Source organism: Oncorhynchus mykiss, chromosome 17 (assembly GCF_057628025.1).
Source record: "Oncorhynchus mykiss isolate SJ-2025 chromosome 17, ASM5762802v1, whole genome shotgun sequence".
In the NCBI taxonomy this organism is placed as follows: domain Eukaryota; kingdom Metazoa; phylum Chordata; class Actinopteri; order Salmoniformes; family Salmonidae; genus Oncorhynchus; species Oncorhynchus mykiss.
In genome coordinates, this window is record NC_143038.1 from 40,069,263 (window position 1) to 40,088,502 (window position 19,240).

Below are 19,240 nucleotides of genomic sequence, written 5' to 3' on the forward strand. Positions count from 1 at the left end.
TCATCCTGGGTCTCATCTTAACAAGATATGGTGACCATCCTCACCTGTTGGAGCGTTGAGTGGGCACCTCACTCGCTCTCTCAATCTCACGTTTCAGACCATGGCATCAGTTCCCCTGTAAAGACAGAAACTGTCAAGGCATCTTTGGGTCAAACACTGGTGCAAAGCCTAACAGTGGGAAAGTATCATTAGAGGAACTGTAAAATATAGTCAAACATTCCACCTTTAAATGCTTCTCCACCCCTATAAAATCCCTTCCTTGAGAAGTTCCCTTTATCCTTGTCGTGATGTTAATAACCAGTCAAATACAGACAACCTGCTTTCATGCAGACATTCCTTCTAAAACTGTTTTAATTGCATCTCAGATTGGTTTCAATCTTGCAGAACGCTTTTAACTGACATCATTTGAGTGTATTGAATTTCTTATTTTATAGACAGAGGGATTCTGTCTTGCAATTCTTATTGATGTGGGAATGTAAAAACTGCAAGACAAAATACACATTTTCAAAGGCATCCTGACTAAAATAAAGGATAATACTGTCTGCTGGTGATGCTGCTGAGGAGCTCAGCTACTCAAGCAACCACTGACGTACCTAATCTGTAAAAGTTAGGAGAGACTTCAGATAACTGATCCTAAAGACCCCATAGCCTACCATGTACTGGCCCTAACTACAAATCCTGAGTGGCAATGTTACAGGAAAATTAGTTAATCCTTTGTTTTCAGGACTCATGCATGATCCTGGCTCTTCACATAGTATGACAGGTAGGTAGGTACCTGATCTGATAGGTTACGGAGTGACACGTCCCCAGCTTGCAGGAGGACAAATATCGACCTTCTGTAGAATGATGGGGACAGAGAGTCCCCCCTCAGACAGATGAGGGTGGTTTCAGTGTGTCACACAAGGCAGCTGGATACATTGTTACAAATGTATCCAGCATCAATTACTGCTGACCACCACCACCTTGTAAGGCCAGTGTAATTATGACAGAATGGGCTGCAGCCACAATGCATTGCTTTAAAATGACATTCCTGCTCTTAACGCTGTATTTTCAGAAACCTGGCCAAATTGTGAAACGGATATTAATAATCATTTTAAAAACCATGATAACCTCACATGTAGCCTAGTGAGCGTTGATAATTTACTAGCAACCGAAGGCAGTGGGGCTGTAAATGAGCCACATCGGATGGCAAAGCATGTAAATCCATTTACTAATTTAAGAAACAGCTACCTTGAATTAAATTGTAGCCAGCGCTCAACATAACTTCTGGGCATTCATATTTCAACAATTAAATCCCATCCAAGTGAATAAAATCCTAACTGTATGAATTTATAGAACGTATTCGTCTCAAGAGTGAATCACCACACTGAGAAAAAAAGCCTACACACGATATTCCATAGGAGAGCGATTTGTTCATTCGCAAACATCTATTTTTCACTAGGCTACTGGCCGATGTGCTTTTTGGTCTGCAGGTGCGCAACAGTGACTACAATATAACGACAAAATTCTATAATTACTCAAAATGGTTCATTTACTGATAGTAAATAGTTCATGTAACTGCGGTTACCTACCCCATGGCCTGGACCGGATCGCCGCCGTTTGATACTTCCACCAATGCAGCATCTGTGGTAAGACGATACATCACCACGCCTCGTAGGCGGGACATAAAGTATATGTCCATGGCTACTGCACAAGAATCCTGTCTTTCACAGAAATTCAACATTTTGATTTGAATCAGTGCATGTGCAGGGCAATGCACACATTAACATTTAATACATATCCTAATGTGACATGTACATGTTATAATTGATCTCATGACACCATATTCAAAAAATATTATATCTACCAAGGAAAGGGGGGGGGGGGATCTAAAACAGCATTTACTACAGACATGTATGTTTTTATTTTCCATTCAGACAACAGAAAGTAATCACAGCCCTTTACTTTATCCACATTGTTGTTTTACAGCCTGGATTTAAAATGGATACAATAGCGATGTGGTGTCACTGGCCTAGATACAATACCACATATGTCAAAGTGGAATTAGATTTTTAGATTTTTTTTTAAATTACAAATTTAAAAAAGCTGAAGTATCTTGAGCCAATAAGTATTCAGCCCATTTGTTATGGCAAGCCTAAATAAGTTCAGGAGTAAAAATATACTTAACAAGTCACACAAATTGCATGAACTCCCTCTGTGTGGAATAATAGTGTTTAACATACGTTTTTCATGACTACCTCATCTCTGTCAAGCACTGAATTTCAAACAAATGAAACCACAAAGACCAGGGAGGTTGCCTCGCAAAGGGCAGCTATTGGTAGATGGGTGTAAAAAAATACAAATAAAAATTTAAAGCAGACATTGAATATCCCTTTGAGCATGGTGAAGTTATTAATTACACTTTGGATGGTGTATCAATACAACCAGTCATTACAAAGACACGGGAATCCTTCCTAACTCAGTTGCCAGAAAGGAAGGAAACTACTCAGGGATTTCCCCATGAGGCCAATGGTGATTTTTTAAAAGTTAGAGGCCTCCCAAGAAGCAGTGCGGCTTGGCGGGGGTCGTGTTTTGGAGGACGCATGGCTCTCGACCTTCGCCTCTCCCGAGTCCATACGGGAATTCCAGCGATGGGACAAGACTAACAATTGGATATCACGAAATTGGCGAAAAATGAAATAAATGTTGAGAGTTTAGCGCTGTGATAGGAGAAAATTGAGGATGGATCAACAACATCCACAATACTAAACCTAATTCAGAGTGAAAAGGAAGCTTGTACAGAATAAAAATATTCCAAAACATGCATCCTGTTTTCAACAAGACACTAAAGTAATACAGCAAAAAATGTGGCAAAGCAATTAACCTTTGTTGTGTTTGGGGCAAATCCCATACAACAGAGTACCTCTCCATATTTTCAAGCATAGTGGTGGCTGCATCATGTTATGGGAATGCTTGTTTTTGTTAAGTGGTGAGGGTTTTTATTAGGATAAAACAAAAATAATACATGGCATTGAGGCAAAACACAGGCAAAATCCTAGAGGAAAACTGGTTCAGTCTGCTTCCCAACAGACACTGGGAGATTAATTCCCCTTTCAGTAGGACAATAGCACAAAACACAAGGTCAAATCTACACGGGAGTTGCTTACCAAGAAGACATTGAATATGGCTGAGTTACAGTTTTGACTTAAATCTAGTTGAAAATCTATGGCAAGACCTGAAAATGGTTGTCTATCAATGATCAACAACCAAATTGACAGAGCTTGAAGAATTTTTAAAAGAATATTGAGCAAATTTTGAACACTCCAAGTGTTCAAAGATTATAGAATTACCCAGAAAGACTCGGATGTAATCACTGCCAAAGTTGCTTCTACAAAGTATTGACTCAGGGGTGTGAATACTTATGGAAATCACATGTACTATATATACACAAAAATATGTGGACACCCCATTCAAATGAGTGGATTCAGCTATTTTAGCCACACCGGTTGTTGAAGTGTAAGATTTAACACAGCCATGCAATCTCCATAGACAAACATTGGCCTTACTGAACAGCTTAGACTTTCAACGTTGCACTGTCCAAGGATGCCACCCTTCCAACAAGTCAGTTCATCAAATTGTCTGCCCTGCTAGATCTGCCCTGGTCAACTGTAAGTGCTGTTATTGTGAAGTGGAAACGTCTAGGAGCAACAACGGCTCAGCCGCGAAGTGGTAGGCCACACAAGCTCAAAGAATGGTGATAATCGTCTGTGGAAAGGCGTTCTCTGAGTGACGAATCACGCTTTACCATCTGGTAGTCCAAGGAATGAATCTGGGTTTGGCGGATGACAGGAGAACACTACCTGCCCCAATGCATAGTGCCAACTGTATAGTTTGGTTGAGGAGGAATAAAGGTCTGGGGCTGTTTTTTTATCGTAATGCTTCAGTATACAATGACATTCTAGACTATTCTGTGCTTCCAACTTCATGGCAACAGTTTTGGAAGGCCCTTTCCAGTTTCAGCATGACAACGCCCTCGTGCACAAAGCGAGGTCCATACAGAAATGGTTTGTCGAGATTGGTGTGGAAGAACTTGACTGGCCTGCACAGAGCCCCGACCTCGATACCATCAAACACCTTTGGGATGAATTGGACCGCTGACTGCGAGCCAGGCCTAATCGCCCAACATCAGTGACCGATCTCACGAATGCTCGTGGCTGAATGGACGTAAATCCCCACAGCAATGTTCCAACATCTAGTGGAAAGCCATCCCAGAAGTGTGGAGGATGTTATAGCAGCAAAGGGGGACCAACTCCATATTAATGCCCATGATTTTGGTATAAGATGTTTGACGAGCAGGTGTACACATACTTTTGGTCACGTAGTGTATTTCTGAATTTAATTTTCAATACATTTGAAAAGAATTCTAAAAACATGTTTTCAATTGGTCATTATGGGGTATTGTGTGTAGATGGGTGAGAGAAAAAAGCTATTTAATAAATTTTCAATTCAGGCTGTAAGACAAAATGTGGAATAAGTCAAGGGGTATGAATACATACTGAAGCCACTGTACATACACCCATAACTGTACATTTTACACATACATATTACAGTACTATAAAGGGACAAACCTAAAGTAATTATGGTTCACATGAGATTCAAGAGCATTGGAGGAAATTCCCTTTAATCAATCACCAATACGGAATGCTTGTTTAGATAAGTGGAACTCAACCCACTGTATTTAGAAATACTATGTTTCTCAAAATAAAAAAAATGACCTTTTTTTTTTTTTTATCTCCAAACCATAGTTACACATTAGGAAACCAAGTACAATATCATAAAATAGCATTTGTTGACTGAACAATGAGATCGACAAAGATTATGGGTGGCAATCTCCAATGTGGCAGTCAAAACATGAATGGACATAAAAGCACATGGTTTACTGTACTTTTCAGCGTTAGGCCTATATTTCACTAAACCGCACTGCTGAAAAGTCTTCATTACCATCAGTGGTAAAAAATATGAGAAGATTCTTTAATATTTGCAAGTGTTACATAACACATTTATACCTAATGATCTACTGAGACTTGTAGATCTATAAAACATAATATCTAACATTTAACATCCTTTAGATTATAACACTGGAATTCATTGATGAATAATCTCTTTTTTTTTTTAAATAACAAAATTGGGACTAAGAATGTATTTTAGCTTGGTGGAGACAGCCCAATCGCTACGTTCACCATCAGGCTGGTTCACCATCCAGGCTGTGTGCTTCGTCATAAAACTTAATATAGTACAAAAAGTCAAAGCATCAGAAATATGGAGGCAAACTGTAAACAGCAGCACCTCATTTTACGTTCATATTTTATCATTTGATCATACACGCTGTCCATCCAATAACGGAAAACACACACCATAACACACACTTAAAACCAAATGGACATCGATTATCAATAGATAGACTATGAGGACAGCTCTTTAAGGCTTGTAACACAACATTAAAATAGAGGGTGGGGAGAGTGCAATACCGCAAAACATGCACTACTACACAAGCGTTGCAGTTAGTCATTAAAGTTATCCTGGTGTGTAGAAAACTCAGACAGTCTTTGTTTCTCACACAAGACAATGCAAGCCACACCACATCAGCCCATATTGCTGTGGTTCCACCAGAAAAACAGCCAGGGGAAGGAAATGCCAACAATCTGGTGCAATTAAGAAATAGTAGCCTTGCCTTGTTCTCTTTTTCATGAGTGAAAAAAATAATCTAGGCAACGCCGCTCTCTCACATAGATACAAGGGTGAAATTGAGAGTTCCAACGTGAGACATTACAAGGGGAGATAGTAAACAGTAGGAACTAGGCTAATCTGTGAAAAATGACTATGGAAAAGCCAGCAATTCAGAGGACATAGAAATGCCCATTTAACCCCTGCATGCGAACACAAAAACATGTCAAATCGAACAGGGTCAAGTGATTACATGGCTGAAGTTTGCATGTCAATGTAAAACATCAGACTCATCTTAGAAGTCCAGCGAAAAGCACTTTCAAAATTGGCAGTATTCAACCTCACTCCTTGAGAAGTGACTGTCCGTATCAAACTGAAATTCGTATCAAAGATTCTTACATGACTGGCCTGAGACGTGTTCTTTGCCCATTGTCTGTTTTTACATGAAAAGTAATGAAAACTTGGATGCAACACTTAACACAGACATGGAGACTGAAAAGATCAGCTTAATGAGAAAGCTTCTTTTTTTTTTTTTTGGAGTGTGTGTGTTGAGGACAATAGACGCAACTAGACTATACTAGATCCCACTGAGGTCACAGAAGGTTGCTGAGGTCACAGAAGGTTGCTGTGGTGCTCCCACAGGTTCGGCAGTATTACATGCAATGAACCGTAAGTCAGAGTTACAGTCCCTGCTTCAAAAACAAATGTGTCCAGTTCTCAACACACACACAATAATTGTACAACTTACCACATTAAATTAACACATTATAATTTATATTACAGTTAGCTGCTGAGATTAATGCCATGCGATCGACAACCACTGATTGGGTGGTGGAATAGTGCTTTAACACTGTCAACTGCTTTTTAGACTAGGTTGTATTTAAACCTAAATGTACTTATCCCCTGTTCCTCATCAAAATAACCAAGTCGTACCGACTCATAAGAGCTTTCTCTTCAGGTTTCAATGAAGACGGCTGAGAATGGAAAGAAAAAAATATTGGTAAAAATACTATACTTGCATCACATGAATCCAGCAGCTACATTTTATACATATAACGCCATTGCACAATGTTAAGCATCATCATACCAAGGTTAGCTGCAGTCGTAAATTGACACACAAAATAACATTTTGACCGTAAGTTTTAGTCAACACAGGCCTGTTGGGGTGCAAGGGATGCTGGCTTTACACGACAGCACACTAAACTGGATTCCAGTTCCTTGTCAATTTCATTATGCATAAATTGTGTGTGGAAACTCAGAAAGTTGAAATCCCCATTTTTCAAGGGATAACCACTGACAGACCGGGCTCCTCTCACTCTGGTTGAGTAGGTGACTCCCGCCATCTTTAGTTAAGGATGATGTATTAAAATGTCAGACTATAGACTCATTAAACCAAGATGGCATCTTGCCTTCTAATATGGAGATAACTTTAAATGTGACATAAGATGACGACTCTGCTTACATTTAGATTTAACTCCTGTAATGAATTAAAGAAATGTATACACATCCAGGCAAAATTAAATAGACTGCAACCTTCCTTTAAAATGTGTAAATATTCAGGAATACTCAGTGTGCGTTGAGATCAATTCCATTTCAATTAGTTCTTATTGAGTGATAAATACATACTGAACTGGCATTGAACTCTACCCAGGTTAGAGACAGAACTGTGCAACTGTAAAAGTGCCTGTGAGAAGGAAGGAAAGAGAGAAGGCCGTGAAGGTAGAGGAAAAGGGAGAAATAGAGCTGGGGAGGATTGTGAGTGAGGCCTCTACCAGTCTGCATTGTCCCAGGTTTCCTCAGCAGGTTTGGTGGGGGCGGCTGCGGGGCTTTTCTTGCCCTTGGCCTCTCCCCCAGCAGCGTTGTCCCAGTTGTTGTCCCAGGCCTCCCAGCTGTCTCCAGTGCTGTGTTTGTTGTTGGATGCCGCCTTCGAGCCCCAGTTGTCCCAGCTGTCGGAGCTCTTCTTCTCAGCGGCAGAGTTGTCGACGTTGGTCCAACTGTCGCTGCTTGGGGACTTCTTGGCCTTGGAGGAGCTGGCGCTGCCAAAGGACGTCCAGAAGTCCTGCGCAGGGGCCTGGCCTAGTTCTGGGCCTGAGGAGTTGAACTGGTAACCTTCAGTGGCGTCCATGTTCTGGTAGCTCTCTCCTTCTGACCTGTGGGAGAGGGTTCATCATAAAGAGGGGAAACTGTTATCTCAGAAATAAAGACCCTCAACTGACACATCACTATGCCAAATTCCAGATTTAATCATTTTGATTTACCCGTCCTCGGGCTTTCCAGCAAAGAAGTCAGTCATGTCTTTCCAGCCTTTTGCACCAGCATCCTGAACCTGAGAAGAGGGAACACATGTCAAACAAAATTGAGGAAACAACAATAGACATGAAATGTTGATAAAAAGTCTACAACACTCACCAAAACAAGTTTACAAATCATGTTTATCAGATTCACAATAGTTCATTGACCAAAGTAAAGGTTGTATAAGGTTGTACAAGTTAATATAAGTACAATTCAATCTACACAGTACTCACCAACAGAATAACAATAGCAGCAAGAGAAAAGGGAGATACAAATTGCATGAATATCTTCAAAATGTACATCAACACACCCAAACTAGTCTCCTTTTCAGAGTAAGCAGTGCGATGACAGCACCAACGTATTTTGCCCTGCTAAACTTAAGCTAATTCCTGATGAATGCATAGCTTCCCACGACCCTTGCTCAGGAGACTGGTTGTAGGTGTGCAGTGTGGCAGAGGACTGCCTTCTCCTACCTTGGATGCCAGCCCAGCAATGCCGACAGACATTTCATCTAGCAACTTTCCATCTTTAACCTGGACAAGCCAAATCACCGTTAATGGAAATGGAGACAACTCACAGCATCAAGAGGAGGGTGTGTAAATCAGGACATCACCACACAGGCGAGCTCAGGCAGTGTTTCTAATTGTGAACAGTTGCACATTTTATTGTGCGCAAAGGAATTAGTCTTAGATTTGATTTTACTGAGAGGACAACAATGTGATGATTAGCCTACTTATGAGACAGTAGGTGATTTCTGTTAAGTCTCAGTCAAGATAGATTTGAAAACACCCATTTTAGGAAGCTATGTGAAATTTTTCTACATCAAGCAATTAGCTATTGCACATGCACAGTGCACACTATAGTCCGTCACTAGAGCAGACACATTCCAAAGGAGACAATGCAAATCAAATGTAAAGCTGGTTTTATGAAGCATATTAGCCTATTAACTAAACTTTAAACAGTTACCTTTTCGTGGGTAGGTTTGATAACATTCTCATTTAATGTCTGTCCTAACTCTGTGGCCTAGTTGGGAGTGACAGGGAGAAGATGTGTGAATTAAACAGAACAGTTCGACATTCACGACAATGCAAGACACTGACTGAATTTCTGAGTAGCAGGAAGCTGAGGCAGGCGAGGGAACTGTCATTCCATTCACTAGGACATTAAACAAGCAGTCAGCACAGTGAGGGCTGACCCTCAAAGGGAACTGAGCAATGGAACGGTCATGCAGGGATAAATAACTATGGTTGGCGAGTACAAAACAAGTGGTCATCATGTTGATTATTATGCCAAGATTTCTTTTTTTGTAAATGACAGGAATGTTCACACTCCTTGAATGGTTTCTCAACCATGGTCTTAAATGGGCCACTAAAGTGAACGTGACCAAGAACTTCATAATAATTAATTTAATAATAATAATAATTTAAACTACGACAAGCCTTGACATTAAGAGTATCCATCAACTGCTAAATATGTTTTTCTGTCTGCAGCCAAGAAAAGCTCAATGTAACACTACTGGTTATGCTAACTGTACTTATCCACCATTTTGCAGTGGTGGGTCTGGTCATTTTCACATACATTTTCAGACAGGACACCGATGACCAGCCGACAAGCTTAGGGTGGGAATGAATACATTCATGAAAACAATGAGTAAAATGGGATGCAGGAATAGGGACAAAGAGCATGCATTTGTTATTGATTTTACCGGCTCTGGGGGCGGCTTATAGCCCCTTAACTACGTCCAGAGAAAGCAAGGAAGTTAAAGAAGCGACAAACAGTTCAAACTACAGTAATGTTCACAGAATAAGGGCAGTTATTTATGTCCAGTTCATTTATGATCAACAATAAAAAGGGAAACCTGTGGAAGAAAATCTATGTTCCATGAGCTCTAAAGGCTAAACATTTGCACTGCTGTTTCTGCTGCAGAGGGAATCACATACAGTGGTGCATCCATAGAATTAAGTTATATCTGGAATAATGATTTTTCTGTGGGTACATCAAATGGAATTAGGAGGTTGAACCTCTTAACCAATACATGAAAATGTCTTACTCAAATAAATGACTCTAGCTTGGTACTCAAATAAATGCTTCAGAGTTCAAGTAACAGACTCATCTCAACATCAACTGTTCAGAGGAGACTGTGTGAATCAGGTCTTCATGGTCGAATTGCTGCAAAGAAACCACTACTAAAGGACACCAATAAGAAGAAGAGACTTGCTTGGGCCAAGAGACACGAGCAATGGACATTAGACCAGTGGAAATCTGTTGTCTAAATTTGACATTTTTGCTCCCAACCGCCATGTCTTTGCAAGACGCAGCGTGGGTGAACGGATGACCTCCGCATGTGTGGTTCCCACCGTGAAGCAAGGAGGTGGTGGTGTGATGGTGATTTGCTGGTGACAGTGTCAGTGATTTATTAAGAATTCAAGGAACACTTAAACAGCATGGCGACCACAGCATTCTGCAGCAATACCCAATCCCATCTGGTTTGCGCCAATGTGGGACTATTTGTTTATCAATGGGAAAATGACCCAACACTCCTCCAGGCTGTGTAAGGGCTATTTGACCAAAAAGGAGAGTGATGGAGTTCTGCATCAGATGACTTGGCCTCCACAATCACCCGACCTCAACCCAATTGAGATGGTTTGGGATGAGTTGGACCGCAGAGTGAAAGAAAAGCAGCCAAAGAGTGCTGAACTCCTTCAAGACTGTTGGAAAAGCATTCCAGGATTATGCTGGTTGAGAGAATGCCAAGAGTGTGCAAAGCTGTCATCAAGGCAAAGGGTGGCTACTTTGAAGAATCTAAAATATATTTTGATTTGTTAAACACTTTGGGTTACTACATGATTCCATGTGTTATTTCATAGTTTTGATGTCTTTCCTATAACGTTAGAATTTAGAAAATATTAAGAATAAAATAAAAACCCTTGAATGAGTACGTGTCCAAACTTTTAACTGGTACTGTGTACCATACTAAATCAAATGACGTTTTATTTGTCACATGCGCCGAATACAACAGGTGTAGTAGACCTTACTGTGAAATTCTTACTTACAAGCCCTTAAATCAACAATGCAGTTCAAGAAATAGTTTATTTATTGATGCATAAACCCACCTCAACCACTCCAGTAAACCTGCACATTGAATAAATGTACTGGCACTGACCTAAACATACTTTTGCATTCTCGTGTTTTTTTTATTTTTTTTAACTCTCATCGTAGTTATTATTATTATTATTATTATTATTATTATTATTATTATTATTATTATTATTATTATTATTATTATTATTATTATTATTATCATCACTGCATTGTTGGATAGAGCTCTGAAGGTAAGAATTTCCCTGTACTGCTTTACACCTATTGTATCCTGTGCATGTGGCGAATAAACTTTGAAACCTATTTATTACTTGTGTCATGCGAGCATGAGCATAATAATGGTTTGCTTTTTCATCAAAAAGGAATTCACACAATCACATCTTTATCAACTTTGTTAAATGGCATCTCAGACCTGTTAGGTTAAGAGTTTGTATCTACACATTCATATAAATAGTAAAACAAACCTTAACGATATCTTAATAGTAACTAAAAGTTTAAAGACTTGGTGCTAATCAATCCGGTACTAATGAACTGTTTAATAAAAGAAAGTAATACCTTTAGAGTTGCTGAGGTTGCAAGTTTTGCAGTCTGTTCCAATGAAAAGAGGAAAAAAGCTATTAATAAACAGTGAAATTTAGTTCTGTGACAGGATAACAGCTTTCCTTGGAGATACTTACATTATCTTTGGCGACTGCTGCAATTTTGCTTGCTCCGATTGTGAAATTGCTCCAGCCCTATCAAACAAAACATGTCACACACAATTCACCACGGCAGATATCTTAAACTCTGCGTCCCAAATAGACACACGAGTCACCATGACAGATACCTTAAACTCCATGTCTGTGTCCCAAATATAGGGAATATGGTGCCATTTGGGAACCCCCCCCCCCCCTTACTTCAGGGCCACGCAGATTCCCAGATGCTGTGCCATATTACTGCCGTACCGAGTAAATGGAAGATAGAGCGCTGTTCAGAACATCATCCTCCTTCTCTGGGGTCGGTGTATTCCCAAAGCCAACATAGCGGTTCTCCTGATTCCCACTATAACCGCCACCACTACAGGGGAAATAGTATGTTTGCATAAATTATAAGTCTTAATAAAAAAGTGAGCAAAAACATAATAAATTACATTTAGGAAATGCTTTTACGTAACGTGACTTACAATCATGCGTACGCATATGGGTGGTCCCAGCGGGAAAGGAAAAAAAATGACATATGGATGAAATTGATCTTAAAGCAAAAGTACAAATGTGTACTTTGTGGTTTCTTACTGTTGGATTAAGACCCTGTGCTATACATTGGTTGAGCATTTACAGATAAAGTCTTGAAAGTTGTTAGTTAAAATGATGGTTAAGAACATATAAAGAGAATCAGATTCAAGTTATCTTTAAGCAATAGTCAAATGTGCTCTGTGGCATCTTACTTTTGGATTTAGACTGTGCTTTCTGGGTACAATATGTTAACAGTGCATTCAGAAAGGATTCAAAATCCTTGACTTTTTCCACATTTTGTTACGTTACAGCCTTATTCTAAAATGGATTACATAGTCTGGAGTTTCCCCCCCTCACCAACATACACACAATACCCCATAATGACAAAGCAAAAACAGGTTTTTAAAGTGTTTACACAAGTATTTAGACCCTTCACTAAGTACTTTGAGGCACCTTTGGCAGCAATTACAGCCTCGAGTCTTCTTGGGTATGATGACACAAGCTTGGCACTGTAAACTGTCCATCCAGACTCATATTAAACATCTCCAATCCAAAATTAAATCTAGAATCGGCTTCCTATTTCGCAACAAAGCCTCCTTCACTCACGCAGCCAAACATACCCTCGTAAAACGGACTATCCTACCGATCCTCGATGATGTCATTTACAAAATAGCTTCCAATACTCTACTCAGCAACCTGGATGCAGTCTACCACTGTGCCATCCGTTTTGTCACCAAAGCCCCTTATACCACCCACCACTGCGACCTGTATGCTCTAGTCAGCTGGCCCTTTCTACATATTCGTTGCCAGACCCACTGGCTCCAGGTCATCTATGCTAGGTAAAGCTCCACCTTATCTCAGCTCACTGGTCACGATAACAGATAGTAGCACGCGCTCCAGCAGGTATATCTCACTGGTCATCCCCAAAGCCAACAAATACTTTGGCCTCCTTTCCTTCCAGTTCTCTGCTGCCAATGACTGGAACGAAATGCAAAAATCGCTAAAGCTGGAGACTTATGTTTCCCTCACTAACTTTAAACATCAGCTATCTGAGCAGCTAACCGATCGCTGCAGCTGTACATAGCCAATCTGTAAATAGCCCACCCAATCTACCTACCTCATCCCCATTTTTTTATTTACTTTTCTGCTCTTTTACACACCAGTATTTCTACTTGCACATCACCATCTGCTCATCTATCACTCCAGTGCTAATTTGCTAAATTGTAATTACTTCGCTACTATGGCCTATTTATTGCCTTACCTCACACCATTTGCACACACTGTATATATACTTTTTTCTATTGTGTTATTGACTGTATGTTTGTTTATTCCATGTGTAACTCTGTTGTTTGTGTCGCACTGCTTTGCTTTATCTTGGCCAGGTCGCAGTTGTAAATGAGAACTTGTTCTCAACAACTTACCTGGTTAAATAAAGGTGAATTTTTTATTTTTATTTATGGAGTTTCTCCATTCTTCTCTGCGGATCCTCTCAAGCTGTCAGGTTGGATGGGGAGTGTTGCTGCACAGCTATTTTCAAGCCTCTCCAGAGATGTTTGATCAGGTTCAAGTCCGGGCTCTGGCTGGGCCACTGAAGAACATTGGGACTTGTCAAGAAGCCACTCCTGGATTGTCTTGGCTGTGTGCTTAGGGTCGTTGTCCTGTTGGAAGGTGAACTTCGCCCCAGTCCTGAGCGGATCTCTCTGTACTTTGCTCTGTTCATCTTTCCCTTGATCCTGACTAGTCTCCCAGTCCCTGCTGAAGAAAAACATTCCCACATCATGATGTTGCAACCAACATGTGATGAGCGGTGCCTGGTTTCCTCCAGACGAGACGCTTGGCATTCAGGCCAAAGAGTTCAATCTTGATTTCCTCAGATTAGAGAGTCCTTTAGGTTCATTTAAGCAAATTCCAAGCGGGCTGTCATGTGCCTTTTACTGAGGAGTGGCTTCTGCCTGGCCACTCAACCACAAAGGCCTGATTGGTGGAGTGCTGCAGAGATGGTTGTCCTTCTGGAAGGTTCTCTCATCTCCACAGAGGAACTCTGGAGCTCTGTCGGAGTGACCATCGGGTTCTTGGTCACCACCCTGACCAAGGCCCTTCTCCCCCGATTGCTCAGTTTGGTTGGGTGGCCAGCTCTAGGAAGAGTCTTGGTGGATTCAAACTCTTCCATTTAAGAATGATGGAGGCCACTGTGTTCTTGGGGACCTTCAATCCTGCAGAATTTTTTTTTTTTTTTAATTGCTACTCTTCCCTAGGGTACAGGATTGTGCCTCGACATAATCCTGTCTAGGAGCTCTAGGGACAATTCCTTCAACCTCATTGCTTTTACTCTGACATGCACTGTCAACTATGGGACCTTGTATAGACAGTTGTTTTACTTTATTTATTTCACCTTTATTTAACCAGGTAGGCCAGTTGAGAACAAGTTCTCATTTACAACTGCTACCTGGCCAAGATTAAGCAAAGCAGTGCGACACAAACACAGTGTTACACATGGAATAAACAAACGTACAGTCAATGACACAATAGAAAAGTTTATATACAGTGTGTGCAAATGAAGTAAGATTATGGAGATAAGGCAATAAATAGGCCATTGTGGTGAAAATTACAATTTAGCAATTAAACACTGGAGTGATAGATATGCAGAAGATGAATATGCAAGTAGAGATACTGGGGTGCAAAGGAGCAAAAAAATAAAATAACAATATGGGGATGAGCAGCGGTCGGTTGAAGAGCACGCATTTAGTTTAACTTGCATTTAAGAGCAGTTGGAGGCCATGGAAGGAGTGTTGTATGGCATTGAGGCTCGTCTGGAGGTTAGTTAACACAGTGTCCAAAGAATGGCCAGAAGTATAGAAAATTGAGTCGTCTGTGTAGAGGTGGATCAGAGAATCAGCAGCAGCAAGAGCGACATCATTGATGTATAGAAAAAAAGAGTCGGCCCGAGAATTGAACCCTGCGGCACCCACATAGAGACTGCCAGAGATCCGGACAACAGGCCCTCCAATTTGACACACTGAACTCTATCAGAGAAGTAGTTGGTGATCCAGGCGAGGCAATAATTAGAGAAACTAAGGCTGTTGAGTCTGCCGATAAGAATGTGGTGATTGACAGAGTTGAAAGCCTTAGCCAGGTCAATGAATACGGCTGCACAGTATTGTCTTTTATCGATGGCGGTTCTGATATTGTTTAGGACCTTGAGCGTGGCTGAGGTGCACCCCATGACAAGCTCTGAAACCAGATTGCATAGCGGAGAAGGTACGGTGGGATTCGAAATGGTCAGTGATCTGTTTGTTAACTTGGCTTTCGAAGACCTTAGAAAGACAGGGTAGGATAGATATAGGTCTGTAACAGTTTAGGTCTAGGGTGTCTCCCCCTCTGAAGAGGGGGATCTCAGACGATACGAAAGAGGTTGAACAGGCTAGTAATAGGGGTTGCAACAATTGCGGCGGATAATTTTCGAAAGAGAGGGTTCAGATTGTCTAGCCCAGCTGATTTGTAGGGGTCCAGATTTTGCAACTCTTTCCGAACATCAGCTATCTGGATTTGGGTGAAGGAGAAATCGGGGAGGCTTGGGCAAGTTGCTGTGGGGGGATGCAGAGCTGTTGACCGGGGATAGGGGTAGCCAGGTGGAAAGCATGGCCAGCAGTAGAAAAATGCTTATTGAAATTCTCAATTATCATGGATTTATCGGTGGTGACAGTGTTTCCTAGCCTCGGTGCAGTGGGAAGAGGTGCTCTTATTCTCCGTGGACTTTAGTGTCCCAGAACTTTTTGGAGTTTTTGCTACAGAACGCAAATTTCTGTTTGAAAAAGCTAGCCTTTGCTTTCCTAACTGCCTGTGCAAATTGGTTCCTAACTTCCCTGAAAAGTTGCATATCGCGGAGGCTGTTCGATGCGAATGCAGAACGCCAAAGATGTTTTTGTGCTGGTCAAGGGCAGTCAGGTCTGGAGTGAACCAAGGGCTATATCTGTCCCTGGTTCTGCATTTTTGAATGGGGCATGCTTATTTAAGATGGTGAGGAAAACACTTAAAGAATAACCATGCATCCCTTCCCCAGGGGACAGGATCATGTCCAATCAATATAATTTACCACAGGTGGACTCCATTCAAGTTGTAGAAACATCTCAAGGATGATCAATGGAAACAGGATGAACCTAAACTCAATTTCAGGTCATAGCAAAGGGTTTGAATACTCAAGTAAATAAGCAAAAAAATTCAAAAAAAATGGTGTGTAGAATGAATCAATTTCAGAATACGTCTAACGTAACAAAATGTGGAAAAAGTCAAGGTGTCTGAAAACTTTCCAAATGCACTGTATACACACACAAAACATTAAGGACACCTGCTCTTTCCATGACAGACTGACCCCTACGATCCCTTATTGATGTCACTTGTTAAATCCACTTCAATCAGTGTAAATGAAGGGGAGGAGTGAGGTTAAAGAAGGATTTTCAAGCCTTGAGACAGACTATGTGTGCCATTCAGAGGGTTAATGGGCAACAAATTATTTAAGTGCCTTTGAATGGGGTATGGTAGTAGGTGCCAGGCGCACCAGTTTGTGTCAAGAACTTCAAAGATGCCTGTTTTTTCACGCTCAACTATTTCCAGTGTGAATCAAGAATGGTCCACCACCCAAAGGGAATCCAGTCAACTTGACACAACTGTGGGAAGCAATGGAGTCAACATGAGCCAGCATCTCGGTGGAACTTGAGGCTGTTTTGAGAGGGGGGGGGGGGGGGGCTGTACATCTGCTTCAGAGACAAGCAAGTCATGGATACAATGGTCTCACCTCTGATAAGAGTTCACATCGTCACTCAACCAGTCCTCAAACACCTTGTCTGAAGGGTTTCCCGAGTTCTGGCCAGGGCCCCCTGAGCTACATTGGAAAACCAACCACAGATTATTTTGGGATGTGATAATATTGGAAATGAGTACTTTGAAAATATTCAAGTCATTGAATACTTTAGCTATATGAAATAACACTTTTCACCCTTACCGATGAGACGTCGAAAGTCCAGTCTTAGCCTGAGGCGGAGTCCAGTCCTTGGCAGAGGAAGTTTCAATAGACCACTCTTTCCCCTCTGCAATGGTTGCAACCTGTCAATCGAATAAAGAGGCATGCATTTCAGTGAGTGAGACCATTATAGATGTACTGTTTGATCTTAGCATTGGAAATTCAGAAATGTTGATTTGGAGTGTCCCCGGCAACTTTATTATGTACATGACCATTAAAATAATGACTCAAAAGGGAGGCTTCCTTACCTTGTCTCTGAAAAGTGCAGCAGGTCTGCTGTTATATTTGTCCTGCATGGTCCAGGTGGCATCGTAATCATCTTGGAGTTCCAGAAACATACGAAACTTTCCGTTCCCTCCCGCCTTCATCTTCTCCAGCTCAATGTCCTTCCACTTGTCCATGGTAACAGAGCGCACAAAGCTACAGTACAGAGATCACATTAGGGGTTAAATACTTCCAAACCGACTTGACAGGAAATGTTACTTCATTTTTTATTTAACTAGGCATGGGACCTTATATAAGAAGACATTTGGATGACTAGGTGAGTATGGTGGGTTAAAGAATATAAGTGGTAATCACCATCTTAGAAGGCCCTGGCTGAAGGCTTGAACAATTACTTATTCAGGATAAGAGATTCAACAGTAGAGGATTGACATTCATGCACAGACGAGCCTCTGCAGGCAAGCATAAATACCAACAATCAGAAAAATTGGCCTTTTGGAATTTACTCACCTAAGGTGTACTCCCAAGCCTCTGTGTTTGCCAGAACATTCCAAACAAATCCAGATCCCATAGGTCACACTCACCCACTGAGGATTGAAGCCCCCACACTCAAAGCAAAGCTGAGAAAAGAGGGGAAATGTTGGCTCACTATTTGATGTCGATATTGAAAACATGGATGTGGACACTATCACATTGAATATCTCAACAGAAATTGTTCACCCACAAGGTCCTAACGTCAGTGTTCATATTAAACCTTAGATAGTTCAGCCCTGGCCCTTTGGGCAATCACGTCGTGACTAAACCAGCTACAACGTTACTGGTCAAACACCAAGCTAACGTTAGCTAGCTACTCACGTTGTTTTCCTCCTGTGTTCTCACTTCCTTCAAAACTCTTCTGGTCCTTGGGCTTGCCATTTTGACTGACACTGAAGAGAGTAATTATTAGCAATCTTACACATAAATCATGTCCTAGCTTCTTCTGTTATCACCAACCAAGCCGGCATCAAAGCAATAACGTGTACAGTTTAGCTAACTACCAAGCGGCTAACGTAGGACGCCTTTGACAGACTTTGAAAGCCATACCTTGTTAAATAAACAATATTCGAACTGACTGCAACTAGAAAGCTGAATGTCATTCAATAGTCTATACTATGTATGATAGTGTATCTGAAGAGATCTAATAGTTACTGTAGCTAACTGATGTTAACTACTGCTAGCTCGTAGTCTCTTACCAGGCTGGGTATTGTAGAACCTAAAGAACGCGGTGTTTAAAGCGTCTCTCTTGCTTAGCTAGTTCGATAAGGCTTTTTGCTAAATACGTGGAGTTAAATGACATCCCATTGAGAAGAGCTATGATAGCGGATTGCAAACACTGGTGGCCATGTTGACAACTAGCCAGTGGCAGATTTGCCTACGTTGGCATTGCAATGCATTATGGGTATATTATTATTTTTGATTTTTTTATATAAAGGACTGTGACACCGACATTCAAACACTGTTATGTGGAGCATTATTCAATTTGCCTGAGTAATTGTACCTATTAAAATGCAGGATGCATACATAGCCAGCTACAATATTAGTCTATTGAAGATAAATGTCACTTATAGAGCCAAAATGTTAGCGTCATGAGGCTTTCATCTCTGCAATAGTAATGGCCTATTTTTGTAGGCACTCAGCCATGGTTTGCTGGACGAAG

At 41.0% G+C, this 19,240-nt stretch overlaps 2 protein-coding genes across 27 annotated transcripts in view; both read right to left on the bottom strand.

The window, feature by feature from the left end:
- The window catches only part of elmo2 (engulfment and cell motility 2), a 35,758-nt gene extending 34,055 nt beyond the window's left edge, over window positions 1-1,703 (bottom strand). For 4 of the 7 annotated variants that reach the window (XM_021568941.3, XM_036950235.2, XM_021568939.3 and 1 more), the window contains exons 1-2: window positions 1,572-1,703; window positions 45-115 (exon numbers count right to left, since the gene is read on the bottom strand). The gene's annotated coding sequence lies outside the window, so the exon portion shown is untranslated. Of the gene's footprint in view, window positions 1-44; window positions 131-1,571 lie in introns of all 7 variants that reach the window. The other 3 variants (XM_090205544.1, XM_090205543.1, XM_090205545.1) reach the window with 3 other exon arrangements.
- A 2,937-nt stretch (window positions 1,704-4,640) lies between these two features.
- On the bottom strand, window positions 4,641-18,986 carry LOC110494157 (ADP-ribosylation factor GTPase-activating protein 1). 20 transcript variants are annotated; one of them, XM_021568942.3, is made up of 14 exons: window positions 18,777-18,984; window positions 18,400-18,470; window positions 18,055-18,164; window positions 17,571-17,742; window positions 17,305-17,405; window positions 17,098-17,184; window positions 12,039-12,150; window positions 11,772-11,828; window positions 11,650-11,682; window positions 9,701-9,730; window positions 8,962-9,018; window positions 8,469-8,528; window positions 7,962-8,029; window positions 4,641-7,853 (listed from the first exon to the last, which is right to left on the bottom strand). In XM_021568942.3, exons 2-14 carry the CDS (start codon window positions 18,457-18,459, stop codon window positions 7,472-7,474), a joined length of 1,329 nt encoding a protein of 442 aa, XP_021424617.1. In that variant the 5' UTR covers window positions 18,460-18,470; window positions 18,777-18,984; the 3' UTR covers window positions 4,641-7,471. The 20 variants fall into 20 exon arrangements, with proteins under 20 accessions (XP_021424617.1, XP_021424618.1, XP_021424621.1 ...); XM_021568943.3 differs by having other exon boundaries at window positions 12,039-12,135; window positions 18,777-18,975; XM_021568946.3 differs by lacking the exon at window positions 8,469-8,528 and having other exon boundaries at window positions 7,962-8,023; window positions 18,777-18,986.
- Window positions 18,987-19,240: the final 254 nt, after the last annotated feature.